Source organism: Bombus vosnesenskii, unplaced genomic scaffold (assembly GCF_011952255.1).
Source record: "Bombus vosnesenskii isolate JDL3184/JDL3185 unplaced genomic scaffold, Bvos_JDL3184-5_v1.1 scf7180000013315, whole genome shotgun sequence".
In the NCBI taxonomy this organism is placed as follows: Eukaryota; Metazoa; Arthropoda; class Insecta; order Hymenoptera; family Apidae; genus Bombus; species Bombus vosnesenskii.
The window spans coordinates 453,841-473,909 of NW_022882961.1; the positions used below are offsets into that span (position 1 = coordinate 453,841).

The 20,069-nt window shown below is 35.6% G+C and overlaps 2 protein-coding genes across 2 annotated transcripts; one reads left to right on the forward strand and one right to left on the reverse strand.

Moving 5' to 3' along the window:
• Positions 1–1,528: 1,528 nt before the first annotated feature.
• Positions 1,529–16,998, reverse strand: LOC117235315. The gene is made up of 7 exons (XM_033497207.1): positions 16,432–16,998; positions 14,364–14,608; positions 12,032–12,163; positions 6,835–6,937; positions 6,569–6,761; positions 2,446–2,527; positions 1,529–2,219 (listed from the first exon to the last, which is right to left on the reverse strand). Exons 2-7 carry the CDS (start codon positions 14,514–14,516, stop codon positions 2,073–2,075), a joined length of 810 nt encoding a protein of 269 aa, XP_033353098.1. The 5' UTR covers positions 14,517–14,608; positions 16,432–16,998; the 3' UTR covers positions 1,529–2,072.
• Positions 16,999–17,988: 990 nt separating this feature from the next.
• On the forward strand, positions 17,989–19,801 carry LOC117235277 (thioredoxin domain-containing protein). Its single transcript, XM_033497141.1, has 6 exons — positions 17,989–18,216; positions 18,542–18,730; positions 18,817–18,955; positions 19,044–19,205; positions 19,320–19,445; positions 19,537–19,801. The coding sequence occupies exons 1-6, from the start codon at positions 18,087–18,089 to the stop codon at positions 19,673–19,675; spliced, it is 885 nt and encodes a 294-aa protein (XP_033353032.1). The 5' UTR covers positions 17,989–18,086; the 3' UTR covers positions 19,676–19,801.
• The last annotated feature ends 268 nt before the right edge of the window (positions 19,802–20,069 follow it).

Sequence of the window (20,069 nt, forward strand, 5' to 3'; positions counted from 1 at the left end):
GATATTTCGCGGAAAATGAATCACTCTTATACAAACGAACGGACACACAGTGGTAACGGAATACAATAGTCAGACAATGGGGAAAGCGTAGCTTTCGGCCGGCGGTGGCTGCGGCTCGGACGGAGAGATCGTAACCAGAGAGATGCGCGACAGCGCTGGATTCCGTGGCTTTCTAGGGGGAGGAAAAGGTACCCTGGAAAGGATGAAACTAGCGTTCTCTATGCCCGGCGGCGGAACAAAGGTACACGTTTAGGAATAGAAACTGCACCGTGCTGTCGGAACAACATCCAAATTAAATTCGAGGCGCCCAGTAGAATCGAGCGGATTCTGTCTTTTTTCTCAGATTGCCCACTAATTGATCATTAATCGTTAATTTAATTAATGTGTTATTGTACCAGTGTTCAATAGAGAAACCTGCAGACGTTTATTGTTAGTTGACCTTATTGTTAGTTAGGTTCATTATACTTTACATCTGCTTTCATTAATAACAATCAGTGTTTCTAACAAAGAAATAGTTCTCATATATTTTGTACTAAACTATTTTCGTTCGAGTAATGTGCAATATCTTACCAATAAATATTCAAATAAGAAGAAATCATCTTTACAGGAACGAGGAAACAGACATAGAATTTGCAGGATGTGAAAGGTACACACTTTATACGATATTACTTCTCCCACTTTGTATCTTGTTTGTAAAATAAAGCGAAAATTTGTTTTTTAATCATATCTGTATTTATGTATCCCAGATCGTTTAAATGCAATTTCATTTAATTTCAATGCAACACAAGTAACGAGAGCATTTCAGGTTGAACCTCTATCGAGTATTCGAGTATTTTATGAAATATTATAGAACACTGGAGATCTTTGAACGTCGTGTTCAAACGCACAACCATTTAGCATGGCATGTGATATTGCAAACTGTTTTATAAGCCCGGCTGTTTCTCTTTCCCCTCTCCTCTCACCCGCTAGCTTCCGTCCTTTGATGCTCGTGAACCGAAGCAACCAATAAAGGTTTTCGAGGACAGCTGTATCGACAGCAGCGATTCATTTCTTTTGACTATCTTCGAAGTTGGAATCCCTGGATCAGTCAACGCGTTTACGCGCACAAAACACACGCATACGAATAGATCCAAATTCTTTGGCTTTCATGAAATTTAGAAATCATCGGCTTGAAGGGTAGTCACGTTCTCTCGAGATTGCTCCTTTGAAATGTGGTCAATCGTAGCACGTTTCTACCTTATCAAACGTCTCCCGCTCTTGGAGAGCTTTCATAAAATATAATAGCTCACCCGACATCTCTTCTCACTCGATTCGACATGTATTACCTTGCGAAAACCACGCGTACTGATTTCTCTTCCATATTTCTATGGACAGACGAAATATTTAAAAAACAACTCAAAATAGAGCGTCTCCCGTACGCGTGTAAACACGGCTAATTCGAGCTAGTTCGATATACATTTATGGCGACGTGTGCCTAATACGCATGTAAAATATTAAAACACGCTATTTCTGGTGTTTTTTTTTTTCAAGATAACGAGATGCTACGACAAATAATAAAAACGTGTATCTGTGTGAATCTCGAAAGCACAATTAAAATCTTGTTAACTAATTCTACATTCCCCACGGTCCATTCTCCATTCTACAAAATCTCTAATTAATTTCGCAGTATACACTGCTTCGCGTATTATCATACACATTATCATCATTTCCATATTTCGACTTATTAAGTTACATCGTGTTACGTTAAACGCTTCTGATCCACAACTTTCGATTCATTCTCTTGTTTTATTGCAAACAGCTTCAAACTATTTCATAACAACCCATCATTTCTCTATCAACTCGAAAACTTACTAAATTCCATTCTTCCTAGATCTATTCTCCTAGGAAACCTGCAACTCCGTCGTTCTATCGTCGTATTGTATTGTAGAATCGCGAACCTATTATCTTTTATAGTTGCTCGTCCTGTAGCAATTCTTCCCGTAACATAAAGAGATTTCGTACAAGTTCCTCCATTGCACGAAAAGAAAGTGGAAGATGCAGTTCTGATTTTGCACAGTGCAGCAAGTAGAAATTCAATAGATAGCTGAATGGTAGAGAATGTTGTAGAGATTGTTACGATGGGCGTGATCTATGGGTGCACCGTGACCCGGCCGACCCCACAACTTTCTCCAGGTATCGAAATGTCTTCGACAGCTTTCCAACTCAATCTTTTGTTCCTCCTGGAATAAAAAGCATCCCTTTACAAGCTACATCGTAGAATCGAATCAAATTAAGCGATTGCGGATCGAAACTTGATGAAATCCCAAAATAGCTAATACATTATTATTTATTCAAAAATTGGAAATATTACTTTCGAACGCAGTACGCTATCGTTTGATTTTATCAAGTCATCTGTTGATTAGAGATCGAGTTAGCTTGACGTATTATCGATTGCAATACACTTACCAATGCCTTCTCTCGTTTTCGTTGCACTTGCTCGGCGAGTTCGGCGATGTATTCGCGATTCTCAACCTCCAACGATCGCAATCTACAAAAGCGACGCAGATAAGCTTGGCAGATTTCAATATTTTCAATATTATTCGACTCGTTTGTCATTTTCATTACGTCTTCTTGCTTTTCAAACACATTGATCCGAATGACTTTGGCAAATGAAAAAATATGTGACACGAAAGCTCTGCATTGTTTTGCTCCTGCATCCCGGACACGTGTCTCGTGTAACGCAACAAATCGAAGTTTCGTCGAAACGAATCACGCGTTTTAGGTCGTGTTCTGAATTTTTGGTGTACAAAGAAAGCCGCTCGTGCGTGAACAACATCTTTTCCCAAAACGTTTAACCGGAAATTATAGTTATCGATCGAACATTCGATCAGAAACGGCCGAAATTGTGGTCTATAATCGCTTCGCACATATTGAAAACTGCGGTGAAATTGCGGATAGTCGCAGGTGAGGCTTTCGCCTGTACCGGCTGATATAAATATTCTGACGATAACTTTTGATTTCGCTGGTTCAGATAATGGCCGCAACATTCATTACGATTCGTATGGGAAGTTACGATAATACCAGTGTTGTGAAATTCACTTCAAAATGAACGCGGGCTATTTTCAAATGCTCTCAAATGCTATTTTCAATACAAGAAAATAAGTTTTAATCCGCTGGAATGGATTTTAAAATCGAGCGCAGAAAGCAGACTAATATTTTGACAAAGTAGAGTATAAATAGCGAAAAAGGAAAAAGGAACGACTCTTGAAACAGCTTTCTTGTTGAAAGGAAAACTCTTCTCTATTTCTCCGATAAACTTCACCGGAATCTATAAAACTTTCATCGAGTCACGTTGTTGAAAAAGTTGGCAAACGTCACGATGTAATGTGAAAGCACGTTAAGAGAATCGTAAGAAGCAAGAAAAGTGTCTACAAAACAATGGTCGCCGCAACGATAGCAGCCTTTTTTACGACGTTAATGTATGAAGCAAACACGTTTGCCAACTACTTGTTACCGCGCTTCCACTTACGAGAGAGACCTGCCGCAATACAAACTTCTACAGCCCTCAGAAAACTATTGCAATATTGTTTGTGAACCATACTTGACTTTTTACGCGAATATTATCCAAGTACCGTAGTTTCGTGCAATTTTATCAATGTTTTCTCGCGAGCAAATAAATTTCATGCAGTAATGTAAAACTGATGCAATATGAACTATTCAGAACCCACATTGTTCGACTTTATAAACTGAAAAGCAGAAAGAATAATGATATCACCGCGAAAAGAATTTTGTAAATTTATCTTGGAATTTGCTGTGTAAGTTGGACTTTAGTATTTGAATTGGAAATCGTGGAAGTAAATTAAGAAATTGTTAAAAGTTGATCAGTTTGATCAATTTACAAGAGGCTCGTACGATGACGCAACAATTCAATAAAAGTAAATAAATAAAATTCATGATAAAATGTAATGAAACGACTTTGCTCTTCGTTTTCGTGAAATGAATAAAGTATTATAAAAAATTATAAAATTATAAAAATTATAAAATTATAAAAATTATAAAAAAATTATAAAAATCAATTTACGTTCTTTAAAAATTCAAGCGTGAATTCGAGATAATTCCTTGTCCATCTGTCCCGGAAGATTTAACCAGCCTCTCAAAGAAGAGATAAGCGCCATGTTACCCTACGAGACTACGTCGGACAGCGATTCACTGAGGGTATTTACTTTTTAATAGTTACTAGCGTACGAGACATTATGCAGATAAAAGTCCAGAAACTCCGATGAGAGTGCAATATTTTTATTCTACAAGGGCTAATCCCTCTTTTTTGCGATTAGGGTGTGTTGGCTTTTTACTAGCTGGAAGAAATCTTCCTCCATGTTATAAGGAAGAGAATAGAAGATAAATCGAAAGTAGACCAACGAAAACAACGGAGGTTATAACGATCAGAAAACTTTCGGAATAAATTGAAGTTCTATCGAGTTGTTGGAAAATGGCAACTTCCAACTTTCCAGATATTTAGAATCTGCATAACTGAAATGGAACACGAACCACTAATTAAAAGGAAACACGCAACGAGCCAATGGAAAAGAATTTTTTTATCTTCCAGAGATACTTGTTTTAAACTTGTAACTTTATAAAGAAGTTACAGAAGATCAAGGTAGAAACTGTTGGAAGGTTTGCTGACCGTGTCTTTTTGGCTCAACATCAAATTTTGTTTAGTCGCTGGACTGACAGTAGAAATAAGTGCGAGACATTGTTCCGCTGTCTTTTCTTTTCTCAAGAATCGTTCTGCGAGATAAGAGTCCCTTCATTAACGAACGCAAGAATCGAATTAGAACACCCATTTCTAGAATTTTCCTTCTCTACATATCTTCTTTTCTCGCTGTTATTTTATGAAGGAAAAGAAAACAATGGTGTAATAGATTAAAAATGATCGATTATCGAAAGGTTCATTTTAGAGCGTAAAGAAAAATATATCGCATCGATTCTGTCACCTTTTCTTCTACGAAGGAATCGATAATCAACGATGATTAATTGCACAGTGTTCCGCTGACGTCCAATCATATTATAAACAACGTAACACGCCGCTAGCGGCTGCTTCATACAAAATTCCATTAAACGCTATCAAAGTGTCTCGTTATACATTAGTCTCTCAGTGTTCCTATCTGTAATCGGTACAACGACGTCATGATAAAACAATATTCCCTATGCCCTCCACTACATTATTTCAATGAGCACAGAATGGCAAAACGATTAATTGACAGCGTAATAACGCTACTTTACAAAATTTCATGTGCAAACTTTGACGGAAGTTCGCGCTGATTCAAAAGTCATAGACGTGCATGATGTCAGCGAAGAGAAACATTCATCAATATACCAATGATAAATCTGAAACGTCAAAGACTGAAAAAATTATCCTCTAAGGAATAATGGATCTTGAATCTAAAATTATGGAATAATTATAGGATATAATTTTAGATTCTGCAAATGTAGTTCTATAATTGTAGAATCTATGAAAATATTATTATATAATTCTATATTCTACGGCTGACATTTGATCGAACCAATAAAGTAGTTATTATCGTGATTAAATTATTCAAGACACATTATTCCCGAGAGGAAAATCCTCTCAGACTTTGATATTTCAAATTTATAATTGATATATTGGTATATAATTATAACGCGAATATATAAGAGGATTCAAAAAACATTTTCAATGAAAAATATTTATGATCGATCTGAAAACCGCCAAAACCCTCAAATTCTAACGAACAGCGATTTAAACTGTCGCAAATAAATTTTCTTTAAACAAGCGTAAGTTTCAAGTAGAATTAGTCGTGCGCTTACGCTCGTTTCGTATTACACAAATCGAGTCATAATACGAAACGGAAAGCGTAAGATCACAGAGGGCGGAGAAGAAAAGCAATATCTTAAAGTGCAAAGAGAGAGTAAAAGGGAAATGACTGACGTGAACGACGATACTCGACGAGGCAGCCGTCTCGAACGATTTTTCAACACTTAGTTGCCGAAACACCTTGAAACTAGAGGAAAATTAGGGAGAGGAGCGAGGAGATATTGCAAGCAAAACTGTTGACGAACATACAGAGCGACAGACTGTAACATTGACAAACATTCGAGAGGAAGAGGGATGCTAGAGAGGAACCGTCAGCTGAACTTGTCGAGGTCGAGAGAGTTCGGGTCAATGGGTTGATTACTGCTGTAATGCAGTTACATCCTCCGGGTAACGTAACAACGCTAACCAGACCTGCATTGTAGGCTCATGGTTCGTCGCATTTTGATATGGCGTGTCTTTCGACACGTCGAGATTGAACTCGACACGATAATGAAACTTTGAACACCTGGCGAGGAAACTGAAAATTATTCATTACCAAGCAACAGAACAAAAAATCATGAATGGGGAACGTATCCACAGATCAAAACGATCCATAAGATAAAACGCTGACGTACAATAACAACATTAAGCATGGACGAAAACGTATAAAAAGTCGGATATTAGAAATGAACATGATGCATGTAATAAAGCGTTAACGAGTACCTAGAAAATTCATTTTCAAAATATAATACGTACGGGTCTATCGTGTATCCAGGTCGAGTGGCATCGGTGGCAACGTGACGATTGTTTTGCAATTGCGATTGCGAGCAATATCGTCTGCTAGTTAAAAGAGGGACCAATTCCACGCCCCCGGTCAATTCGTACACCTGAACTTCCTCGTTGTAGGGATTTTTTGAGTCCTGTATCAGCTGCATATCCGTAGCGATACCTAGGAAATAGACTGACCTAGAAACCGGATGCTGACCTTCCCACGCCGACACCGAGAATTTCCATCCGTTTACCTGGTTCTGCTTTATCATCAAAGAACTTGTTCATATTCGTGACGGGCAAAGGATTAATACTCCTTCTGTGTAGCCTTTCGATGGTCGAATTGCTCGTCCAGCCCTGAAAGGATTCAACGTGATGACTCGCTGCAACCGATGCAGCTTGTGCAGTGCAAATCGAATCGACTTAAGTCAGACAGGAGTTCATTGATATTCGCGTCTTCGATTCGAGTTCATCGCTTCTAACATCTACCAACGTAGCAGTGTTCCAACAAAGTGCCATTAGATATAATCTTTCAAACTTTTTCTAGTCTACCAACTCTTTGGATCTTGTTAAATCCATCGCTTTCTAGTTAGGATGCATATCTTGATAAAAGTAACAACGCCATTTATTGAGTATCGTTCGTCAAAATCTGATGAAGCTGAAATTAGAATCGTATCTTGATTCGCGTTGACTTAACCAATGAAAATATCGATCGTTCAATCTGCAATGTCGAGTAAAAAAAAGAAAAGAACGAAGCTCAGAAGGTTGAAAACTTAATTAAAGGGAAAAATTCTTCAAATAACTAAAAACGAATAAGAAAATCAAAGAGTAAATCACGAGGAAGGGCAATAGAGCTGACAAGAAAAATCTATCATCAGATAATCAGTAATCGCTTAGCTAGTCTAGGCTTGACTTAACGCGGTTGCATCGTTCATTCATCAACGTCATTCTAGTTAGCTGGTTAGTTACAGTAAGGCTGTGTGGTTTATTAAGAAGAAAAACAGAAAACCTTCCATAAATTCATGCCCGGAAGCAGCTTCATGCCGAGAAAGGGAGAAAACGTAACGGTTTTGAAGAGGTGAAGGAAGATTCACGCGCTGAGGGACCTGCAGTGGAAAGGATGAAGAGAAACAGGGAGTAGGAAGGGTGATAGCGAGAGGACGAGTTTACGTACAGGAAGAAGTAAACTTGGCTGAAGTGGAACGCGCTAATAAATTTCAGTTTAAACTTTCGGGCTATAGAAGCTGGTCAGAGGATCGTTCAATTACGCAGTAACGTGGCACAGTTATGTGTTTGTCGTTCAGGGATGTTACAGCGGTTAATTAAAAATTAAGAGTTTCATCCTTGAGGATGGTTGACCAGGCTAAGGCTAAGAGGCAGAGGAAAGCCCGAAAGGAGATTGGGTTGGATAGCGTGCTCGATTGAAGCCGCGTCTCCACGGAAACGCAACCGCCGTGCCTCGAAAGCATGTTCATATAAGCGCTAATTTCCACATCAAACGCTGTTTACCAACACCCACTGTATACGATGATATTCCAGCTCGATAGAAAAACCTACAGCCGTTCCTACCGACACGGTACGCGTCGTTGCATTCGTTTCTATCACGGGACTTTAACCTGCGTATGCACAAGTCGTAAAAATTCAGACGGAAAACCCAGCACGCCTTGATCTCGTCTCTGTACGGTTCGAAGGATTCAATCTCCCTTTGCTAATGGCTCATGCAATCCCGATCTACAAGCTCCATGTAAGTGTATAAATACGAACGAAGGTGTACGAACAAAGCCTATGTACAACTTTCCAGCCAATTTCCAACAAATCTTAACGTTCAGGTAAGAAGAATCTATGAACAAATGAACGATCAGTGTATGCTAAAGTGATTCCTAGCTATAAATGAAAATTAAACAGACCGGGGATAAATAAACATAAATGTGAAATTTATAAGAACACAAACCCAAAGTCCCTAATTACAAGCAAATTTGAGAACGAGAAACAAAGCCTGACTAACAAGCTGATCGTTGATGGGTCCTAGTATCTAACGCATCGAGGAATATGCGTACCAGAGATTCGAGGAAGCGCGCACCCAGCAACTTGGGATCCCTCCAAGGAACTCCACCCGGACCAGGTCGACCCCACGGCCAGAGCGGTGCCAGCTAAGCACACGGCGTCATAGCATATTAAGCAGTTTCCAAGGTTCGTTTCCTACACCCACAAGGTGGCTGCTTAGCATTCAAGCACGTGCTCGAAATCATTGCACCTTGTATCCTAATATTCAAGATGAATTCACCACTTGAGCATTACGATAAACTTTTAATAGACCATTTACTTGTTACACATTTAGACACCTTTGTACACATGATTTTTCCGATACATGTCACTGGAATTTTTTTCGAAGAAAATACGAACGTTCGAGTGTTAAATTCATCCCGCAACATTATCAAATTTTCAATTCTTATTCATGTAATTTAATTTCCCAAAAGAAAGTTCGACAGTCGATTCAGAATGACTAATGTCTAAAACAAAGGGACAACGCGACGTTTCGGTCTATTTTTCGTCGGAATTTTCCAAGGAAATTTTCGCGTCTCCTTGCAAGAGAAATTGACTTTCTTGCTGAAGCTAGTAGAAACGTTTCTAACTTTACGTGATCGGGGAACGATACGTCTACAGTCTGACCGGAAACGGACTATGTAGACGTTCTGTCTTTATCGACGTTATTGCCACGAAAAAGGTGTTTCGCGTTTAGCGTACAAGGAATGACCATTACGAAATTTCTCTAACGCAAACTACTACGATTGGACTTTGCTCATTTCGAAACGTTTGTAATATTACATTATTATTGCACGAACTTTTCATCTTTATAGAAACTAGAAAATATCCTGAACTTTTAATGGATTACGAAAAGTGTCGTTAATTGGAAACGTTAATTATTATTATTTAGGACTAATTACTGTTTAGAAGAAAAGATTTCTGAGAATCATCGAGCTTCTGCAATAATAAGTTTCTCGATGAACGTATAGTACTCAATTTCCTGCGATATAATACAAAATTGTGAGAAGTTATACAAGCAAATTATCTTACTAATCGAGAATTATCGTGGAGAAAGATCTACTCGAGGTTCGTTAACTAACAATCGTTAAGCATGTAAAGAACATCAATATGATCCGATCAATAAGCCATCGAGATAGCGGAAAGGTTTCGTGCGCGAGGCAGCTTGAGATGTTAATGAAAGGCGTCATCGAGGTGATGGCGATATCGGCGGATCTTATCGGTACAACCGCGATAACGATGGCTATTTTCCAATTTTTCCACCACCTCGTCATCAACAAATCTTTTTTATCAGTCACTCTCTATTACGACACCTTCGTGATATCAATCGCAATGGAACTGATTTTCGAAGGATTTATTCAACTTTTAATCAAAGAGAACATTAACGGAAATGGTGCTTAAGATATGAAATACGACGATTGGAAACCAAAGACAATTATCAAGACAAGCAATATTTTAACATTATGACAAACGATACGTTAAAAATTATGAAGAGTATAAAAAGATACATGTTGAATTCGAAAACTAAATAAAAAGACAATTCATTCCTTATCTTAAAATAACTTTCCTATGAAAACTAGGAAATTTGTCTTATTCTTGTACTCTCGTCTTATTGTCATAGTCTTCTTCTCCAGTCTTCATATAGTATTGAATATATTCTTGAAATGATCAAAGTCATTTGCTAGTCGAAGAGGCTATAAAGAGAACTGCTATAAAACACCCACTCTACGATCACACGTTTTAAACAGAAAATTGCAGGCCAGTATATGTGAGACGTAACAACAGTCGCATACTATCTTTTTTTATCATAACTTTGAATTGCAAATAATCTTCGTGAACTAGATCCCGAATCACGATCACGAACGATCGCGGGTTAGTTACGTTACTGGAAACATATCGGAGGCAAACATTTGCACGGTTATTATCGGGCAACGGCGAATGCATCCTTACGATGATAATGGTTCTCGTAATTGGCAGGATAATAAGGGTTAGAACGACATCCTTCAACGCGAATTGCTCGCTGTTTTCTGCAAACAAGGGCGCCCTAATTTTCCCAACAATCTTCGATTCTGTCCCACTTTCTCCTCCATCTGTATTTGTATATAACGTCACGTCAAGGAATAATATTATTCGTAGATTTTCGTGCCCGGAATTTCGTGACCTCATCGTCCTTGGCTTCCCGCGCGGCTTTTGCTTTGGTAAGTTGTTGGTATGGATAACACGGTAACGTTACTTCAGGCGAGCGAAACAAATTTCATTCAGAATTTCAGGTAATACAGTGAATTATAACATTCAGATTGAATTAACGGAGGAATTTCAAAAGAATTTCATTTTCATTAAAAATAAAACAACTTTGACTTTCGTCTGCTTCGTATGATTCTGTTAATTTTTAATCAGGAGAAGCTCTTTAGTAAAAATAAAGCACGTTAAATGGATAGAAGGTAAGATATCGCTGGAAGAAAAATGAGATTATTTGTTCTAATGAATTAGAAAAGTATAATTAAATATTTACTTGCAACGACAAAATCGCTAGCACGAGAATAATAGGTTAAATTATTGATGATAATTAACCGTGTCTACTTGAAAAGCTGGTTGTGATTAAAACTGTAGGTTGAGAATGATTAATTCATGTCTTTGCAAATTGTGGCGCATTTCATGCATTAATATTAAAATACTTAATGAAAAAGCAATGAACATTTTCAAAAATGCCAAGCGGTCGGTTGATTAAAACTCTTTAATTTAATGCAAAAATTGAGTGACTGTAAAAAATCAATTAATAAAATTTAAATATGTGATTGATTAATAAAAATCGGAACTTCGACGCGTGTGTTTTCCCCGTGAAATCGATTTACAAATTTTTGTTTTTAACGCCACTCATAATGAATGAATAGCATCCAATTTGCGAAAATATATTCGCTATTATCGCGATTTTGTCCATGTCTGCGATGCGGTAGGAGTGGCAAGTTTTTTAATTCGTCCTTAATTGAAATTTATTACGAACATTGAAAAGCTCGAAAATCGGCAAAAATCGTTTAAATATTTACGCTCGTGATTAATAATTTCATTCATACTTTGGATTATTTGCATGTATTTTTAATCATTAGGTTAGTAATCCCAGTATCTATGCGAAAGATATTGCGCATGCAACAAACTTTTTATCAAGACCAGAGAATGTCATTGATTGACAGAAATCCATTGCCTACGAATCGACAGTGTAGCAACGAAAAAATGACAGCAAAAATAGCAAAAAAGCAGGGAATAACCACGTATCGCATAAAAAATGTCAATGGTTATCTAGTCAGAGACGATCGAATTTATGTCAAATGTAGTGAAAATTATGACATATCTCTTTATCCAAGTTCGATATTTTTTTTATTTAAATGGTACATAAATTGTTTAAAACTTTACCTGGCTGAAATTATGACACTTTGATAATTCCGGGGGTTCTAGAGGAACGTTTTTCTTTCTAAGGGTTGCAGCACAAGGAGCACCGCCACCTGGTTTACCCCAAGGCGAATAATTCTCCAAGATTTGCTGGAGCTATAAAAAGGAAGAAACAGTTATTTAATTTATTGCTTGATTGATTGATTTACAAATTTCTACCTTTTAATGATAAAAAAGTGTAGATAAATGTAAAAGCATATATGTGAACTAATTAGAATTAACATGAAAATAAATGTATCCAAAATAGGCAACACTGTTGGGAATACTGCACTGGCGCGTTCCGCTTGTCTGACGCTACACAGATTGATTCTGCTGAGCGCTTATCGAGTCCATATTGTCCGCACAGTTTTAAAGGGCGAAGTTTCCTTCAATACCGTTCAGCGTGGTTTTATAAATCTGCTGAAGATTTGAACAAAACTTTCTCTTTTCACCAGCTTACCGTGGATATCAATATTTCTCCAGTAAAATCTTATGAGATAATAACTTTTCCCAAAACACGGTTGCAAGTACGTTAATATTTTGATAATATACTTTAGCAGATGGAAAATTTAAAACCCGAATATATTCCGTTGGAATAGCATTAAACTAACTTTAATATTTTGCGTTTAGATTACTTTAATGCTTAGTGTAACATTTTATAATATTTTCCCACGTAATTCTAGGTTAAAGAATTACGGAGTTATATAAGAAAAAACTTGAATAATGCTAAACCTTAATAAATGCCATTTAAAACAAAAAAGAAAATGAACCGCTTTAAATTCCTGTTCTAACTTGGTTTTAGCGAAACATTTTCATTAGAATGTCGAGTAATCCCTTTCTGTGAGCATCGCAATGAGACGTGCCTTTTAACGCACAAGAAGTACAAGTCACGGATTTTGGAATTCTCTGTTGATTCATCACTGTAATCTACGGATAAATGCTCCTGTTTATTAATATTTAAAGAAAAATTCCTTGGCACAGCCTTTATAGCATACTACTAATATTCAACTGTTCTTAATCCAACGTTGGCGCTTCAAGATAAGTAATTCGGATGCACATTACAACCCTGAATATTTTAATCTTTTATTGAATTTCGCTGGCTAGCCACTACGCACATATGTATCTCCGACCAGAAATTCTTCCCTGTAGTAAAAAAGAAATTCGAGCTCACACTGATAATACCCATTTCTGGCGTTTTTGTAATAAAATGGATATTTACAACCCTTTTAAAGAAAAATTCCATCTTTCTAAAACATGCATTAGAACTAAAATAAAAAAATTTTAGATTATATTAAAAAAAAAATTTGAGCCTTGCAACTATTTTGTTTTGTATTTTTATTTTTTATTTTTTATTATTTTTTATATATCATTAAAACCCATAGGAAATTTAGGAACGTAACTAAAGGAGTTATTACTTTCATTTACTTTTAATCATACTAAATAATGGTCTCCCATTTTAACGTAATAAAAATTTCTGCCTGTCAACCCAGTTGTCGTTTAACAGTTTGCGATTCATCATAGCGAAAGAAATATAATCCATTTACATTGGATATCGTTAGAAATGATGGATAAAAATGTAGTCCAACTAACAATAACTAAAGGTACATGCGAGTTCCATTAAAACCAGTGAAAACATTTGCGCTCGTTAGTGAAACATTTCTTACAACTACCAAGGCAAATATACGCAGTAATTACAGCACAGCTACTAATGATACGGTTTATACAAATTACGCTCAACGATTCGCTTTAACATTCGCGAGCTACGTAAAAAAAGGAATAACATTTCAATTGCAACGAAATCTAAACCGTAGCGAGGTATAAACCACTTTACTGAAAATTTTAGTGCCTTTTAATAAAACGTTCCGCTGTAAATCATTTCCATTAAGTTGTGTATCAAACGTTGTTGGCAAAATTTACAGCCGAGAGAGAACCAAAAACATACTGTTTTACTCTTCGACTATTTTCGTGCAGTAAACTATGATGACAAGCCTAAGTGCCATCTAGCATTCTCGATATTGTTCCCCATTTCTATTTTACAGGGCTTGAATGGCTGTGACCACATGAAATCCCATTGTAGCGTGAAAAATCTTTTACACAGCCTCGTAAATCTCCACGGTTATTGCCGAGCTTTCGAAGAAATGTCATCAAAGGGAAAAAATAAGGGTTGTTGTCGATACGAATGTGTACTGTTGATCTTCATTCGATCGCCGACAACCACACCGAACGAAATTGGTAAAGCCAAAGAGGCTCATGGTCAGCAAAGGCCAGTGACGTGAACGGTGCTCGAGTTAACATAATAGTCATTTACGACGCATACTTCTCGCTGTTCACGGTGCTTTTGACGTAGCAACTCCTCCTTTCGTCGTCTCCACGAGGCCGTTCCCTCTTCAACAGCCCGCCGTTCTCGTTCCTTTCTCGTATCCTCCTCCACTTCCGGTACGTACGTCGCCTCCGGGATATCCTGCGCCATCTCGGTCCCGGTGTCTTCCTCTTAATAAAAGGACGAACAAATCACGAGCATCGCGTGTAAGGGAACACGTGCTACATACGTGAGCAGTTATGCTGAAAATCAAATGGACGTTGCTCAAAAGTGGTTAGAGAACGAACAAGCTTGCTTTATCTATATCTCTTGCTAAAACTGTTGCAAAACTTTTGTAATTTTCCTAATGTACTAATCATTAAGATTGCGAAAAGATTTTGCTTGATAACTGTCGAGTAATTATTAATTGATTAGATACTATCAAATAATTAGTGATAAAATTACGCACTTGATAACACTACATTGATTCCTAATGATAAAACTTGAAATGTCTACTATTTATCTTTAAGTAGACGAATCGAGAAAATTACAGATGCAGATATTCAATATCAAGAGACAATATCAAAACAATGTGACAGCATCGTGTCGCATGACAAGGCACTTGGTTCCGTTATCATCTGTTATCGATTTAACAAGTTATTATTCTATGAAAAAAGACGCGATACTAATCTGCATGGCTATATAATAATCTCTCTCACGTAGGAATATTAACGCCTAGAGTTATTCGCTGATTCGCGCGATACTTTTATTTCTATTCTTTTCCAGCTGAATGTTACAATCGATCTTTCAATGTTTTTAATAATTTTCAATTACAATGAAAGTTCCCGGACTTTTGTACGATATAGCTCAAATTAAAACATCAAGTAAACATGTTTTACGTGATGAAACATTTTACTAACAATAAGTGAATTTCTGTATGATGAAAATTTATCTCGCGACTCGCACGAAAAATTCATTTATTTCATTTTTTAACATAGCATAAAACATATTCGGTGTAAAAGTTTAGGTAATAACAACGCTAATTTGATTGGCTTGAAACAGAAAATACGACGAGAAGAACGATTAGTGGACGGGCAAAGTTCATTTCCACAATATAATCATTGCCTCCTATTGTTAATTTTAATATACATATATTATTTAATTTTTTAATTTATCTTTGAAAATTGATTCCATTCGGAACACATTCAATAGAAATACGAGTAACATAAAAGAATGTTACGTTCGATTTATCCATAAAAATATTTTCATAACGTACTCGAGCGGGAAACGCGAATAGCTGAGAGTAAAATGAAAAAAAACTTCAGGATATGTTTTGCATAAAACCATCAATATCATTTTATGTGGAAACAACGATCGTATTACGAGGTGCTTCGAAAATTTCATTTTTATAATGAAAGATTATCATCGTACATTTGAATTTTTCGGATCTAATGAATCTTTTAACAAGAGAATTTTCATATTTAAAAGAGCGTAATAATTTTTCAAATTAACGTAGACGAGTAAATTCACGAGAAATTCAACGCAACGTGCTTTTCAATATTAAGACCATTAACAATGTATATACAATTGTTGCGATCTGTAATGCTAAACATTTTACTTTCAAATAAGCCACAAAATCGTTTCTCTCTGTCCCGAATCAAACACGGTAAGAAAATACATTCGATTCGAGATAACTGTTAAAAAATTAAATACCTTTGAATAAAACATTCTGCATAAGATTACGTAGCGACAAGTTCCTCCCCAAAGAAGGGGAAAGAAATTCCTTCATCACTGAAGAAGAAATATACTACTTCTCATAACTATAGGAAACAGTGTTTTAAGCACTCAATTATTATGAAAATGGGGAGAACATATGTAAATTACGTAATCACATGACTTATATAGTTTTCGAGTAATTGTCTCCAATTGTCTTCTTTAAATGCAAGATAATTCGCTTCGACGCTCATTGATTCGATGAAGTACACGTTGCCCTCAATTAGAATCAGACCGAAGCTCTAACATTCTTCTGTTCTACGAGCTCGTGCAACGTTATTTTGCAAAAGGTAACATTAGCTTTAATACTCACGACGATGCAGAAGTTTTGCGTGTCACGGAGACGTGGCTAGATCCCGATACGGGTAACAGTAACTCGGAAAAATATTTGGTAAACCGATTATATCCATACAAAAGTTGTTCACCTGACGATGAGAGCACGCGACTACCAACCACCCCGTGAATCCACCCTGACGTCGCGTCGCTTCGACGAAGTCAGCCACCCTGTGCTGGTTCCCGACGTCGATTCTCTACACTCCACATACCAGTACACCCCCCTCGACGTACACTGTTACTATATGCGTCACGTTTCACGTCGTTACCATCTACCACTATACTACTCGACCTTCGACTGCTGGTTCGTGACCAGGGCCGTGAAGTTTCACGGAAGCACCCCTAACATCAAGACAGCGATTACAAAGGCAACCTATGAGCATTGGTTCAGAATAAAAAATATTTAAAGTATGCTTACTCAAGAAAATAGTTTGCGTCATATGATGAGGACTTATTTACTAAAATTGTGGGTGTGGATTTGCTAGGTTAGCTACTGCGGTTTATCAAGATCTTAATTATCAATTATATTATTAATATAATTAGGCTGATTTAAATATATTAATCGAGTCAATTTTTACTTAGGTTTGCGTGCTAAGATTAGTTCTGATTTCGACTTGTACAATTCTGCGGTGTACAATTTGTGGAATTAGTCGATAGTAAATTATATTGCATATCTCAATGATGTTAAATTTCAACAGACGTTGCATAATTAGATATATCATATGTCATTAACCTTTTACCATGGTATCGATCTATTAAGTACGTGTGACTATTATGTTGAAAAATACTTCTTTAATTATATGATTGCCATATTTACTGTTGCCATTCATGATATAATTTATAAAAAAAACTACGAGATTATTTAAATCTAAGTGCGTAAATTCAGAGAACGGAAATAAATTCTTGTGATTCATATTATGCAACAATGGAATATCATCTGAAACTGTTTTACGACAAAAGATTGAAAAAACTATCGCTGGAATACAAGTATTTGCTCAAAATTACCTGTTCCCTTTGCTAAACGTATTACGCACGAACACGCAAAGCATATTTTTCTGCTAAAGTATCTTTCTTGTATTTACTTTACTGTCATGCTGCTTGCAGAAAGGGATTTACAAGCATATGTATACATTTTTAAGGATATGAAAAGCAAGCAATGTGAGCTTCAAATTCAAATTAAGAAACGTTCGAAAAATAAAGTACAAAAAAATAATGCTACTTGTTCTGAAAATCTTTTAGCAAAGATTTGAAAAGAACATGGATACATTTGTACACATTAAATTTGAACTTTTATCTTAACCACCTTTATATGCAATGAAATAAGGTGAAATATTATTATTTCGTAATTCTTTCCCTGCTTTTATACATCATGTACATTAAACACTAATATGTAGTATTATGAAAAATTATTTATTATAAAGATTTTATAAATCTTGAGAAAAGTTATGAGTGACAGCATAATCTACTTGATCTTAACCCGTTGGCAGAAATAGAAAATAAATTACAATTTCTGAGATTTCAAACAATTCCTCCAGAGTAGAATGAAATAAGAAGTAGAACATGTTAACCTCTTTGGCGTAACAGATTGTCGGTAAAAATATTCCAGCCAATATTGTTGATCTAATTCAATACGAAATGTTACAAATAATATTTTTCATATTGATATGTAGTTTCGTTGGCGTTCGCTCTGCCAATCTCGAAACAGTGAGTGATGAAGAGCTTATAAATCTTATAAAAACTGAGAAATATGTAGTCGTACTTTTTAGTAAGTTTTGATTAATGTTTACACGTATTTTTTCATTTATCAGAATGAAAGAACGTTTTTCATGATAATTGATATTAAGTTTATTTATAATATAAATAATATCTAATATTTAATTATATAATATCGTAATAAAAATAATATTTTTAGTGAGAAATTTGATAAAATTCATTCCTTTAAAGAAATCTTGGCATAACCTATTGACTGAACTTCTATCTTTTTTTAAATTTCTTTTTCCTATATATTGACTCTTTCATGCTAAAAATTATAATTCATTTAACTAGCAGTTCTTATATGTAAAATGCTCAAATACGGATAATATTTACAGCAAGCAAACAGCGTCAATGCACAACGTGTGATAACTATAAGAATGAAATGATTCATTTAATACAAGATCTAAATTCTTTATCTACTGGGGTTGTGGAAGCTATTGACAGTCAATTGCTTCGTGTCTATAGTGACGATAAAGAACCAGCACTTGTGTTCTTTAGGCATGGTGTGCCTTTATTATATGATGGTATAGTCATTAATATTAAAAACAATATATCTTAATAAAAAATGCTTTTATTAACCTATTAATTCCCATTTAATCACCTTTTTTAGGACCTCTGAATGCTGAAGAAATTTTAACTATGTTCAGTGAAAACAAGGAACCTACAGTGAAGGAATTAACTGATGATACATTTGAACATCTAACACAAGCAAGTAGTGGAGCTACAACCGGGGATTGGTTTGTTATGTTGTAAGTCTTAGGTTCCCCATAATGTTTTGTATGTATGCATATTTCTTATTTGGCAGATATTTAAAGTACAATTCTTTTATAAAAACAGTGGCAGTACAGACTGTGTGGAATGTAGTAGACTGATTCCAAGGTGGGAGGCTGTAGGTGCAAAACTAAAACGAAGGGTTAATGTAGCACGTATCAACAAATACACAACCGGAGCATCCACGGCAAGAAGATTTAATGTTTATAAAACTCCAGAATTTATATTGTAAGTACATAAGAGATAAATAGTAAGCACGCCATAAGATGCTATAATGATAAACAGAATTAATGATACAATTTGATGTTTTAATATTTAACATAATTTATTTTGTACTTGTAGCTTTAGACATGGTAAAATGTATCGTTATCAGATTCCAAAATACGACGTTAATTCTTTTACATCATTTGCAAAAGAATATTACAAAAATGCACATGCTGAGACTGTCCCAGTACCACAACGACGACTGTAAGTTTGAACACATTTATTAGTAGATTCAAGTTTTTGTACACAGATATTAGTGTAATACAATTATGATATAAATATGTTCCCGTTTCAGCGATGATCTTGGAGAAACAATTGCGAATTTCTTACATGAAAATCCATGGATCAGTAGCATAGCGATCGGCGTATTTATTATAATTTCCATAGCTTTTAAATTCAGACGCACAACTGAAATGGCACAAAAAAGGGACTAGCCATTTCGTGTATCAAAGACATATATTATGGGTACTGTATCAAGTTATTATTGATCATGATTTTATACAAATCACAATATATGTATATACATAGATAAGATGAATAAAGTTTTTAATTACAGTGAATCTCTTATTTTTATACTTTTAACAACTCGCATAATTTTTTATTTTCGTAATTATATATATATTTGATCAGTTCCCGTAATATGAATATTCTAAAGAGATACAAAAACATATATATATATATATATATTTTATTTCTAACAATTGCATTTTTTATTTCGTATAAAATATGTATAATAATCACTGCAAGTCTAATCTTTTTTTAACACAAATGTTTTCTATGTTTTACAATAAATACTTTTGAATAAAAATTATTGCTGTTACACACATG

What these genes read in the sequence shown, in the direction of transcription:
- LOC117235315 (XM_033497207.1), bottom strand. Translation starts at nt 14,516, where the DNA reads ATGGCGCAGGATATCCCGGAGGCGACGTACGTACCGGAAGTGGAGGAG. An exon ending in TGATGATAAAGCAGAACCAG is followed by an intron (nt 6,762 to 6,834) that starts GTAAACGGATGG and finishes TCTATTTCCTAG; the next exon opens with GTATCGCTACGGATATGCAG. An exon ending in GAAAACGAGAGAAGGCATTG is followed by an intron (nt 2,220 to 2,445) that starts GTAAGTGTATTG and finishes TTTTTATTCCAG; the next exon opens with GAGGAACAAAAGATTGAGTT.
- LOC117235277 (XM_033497141.1), top strand. Translation starts at nt 18,087, where the DNA reads ATGTTACAAATAATATTTTTCATATTGATATGTAGTTTCGTTGGCGTT. An exon ending in TGTGCCTTTATTATATGATG is followed by an intron (nt 18,731 to 18,816) that starts GTATAGTCATTA and finishes CACCTTTTTTAG; the next exon opens with GACCTCTGAATGCTGAAGAA. An exon ending in CCAGTACCACAACGACGACT is followed by an intron (nt 19,446 to 19,536) that starts GTAAGTTTGAAC and finishes TTCCCGTTTCAG; the next exon opens with CGATGATCTTGGAGAAACAA.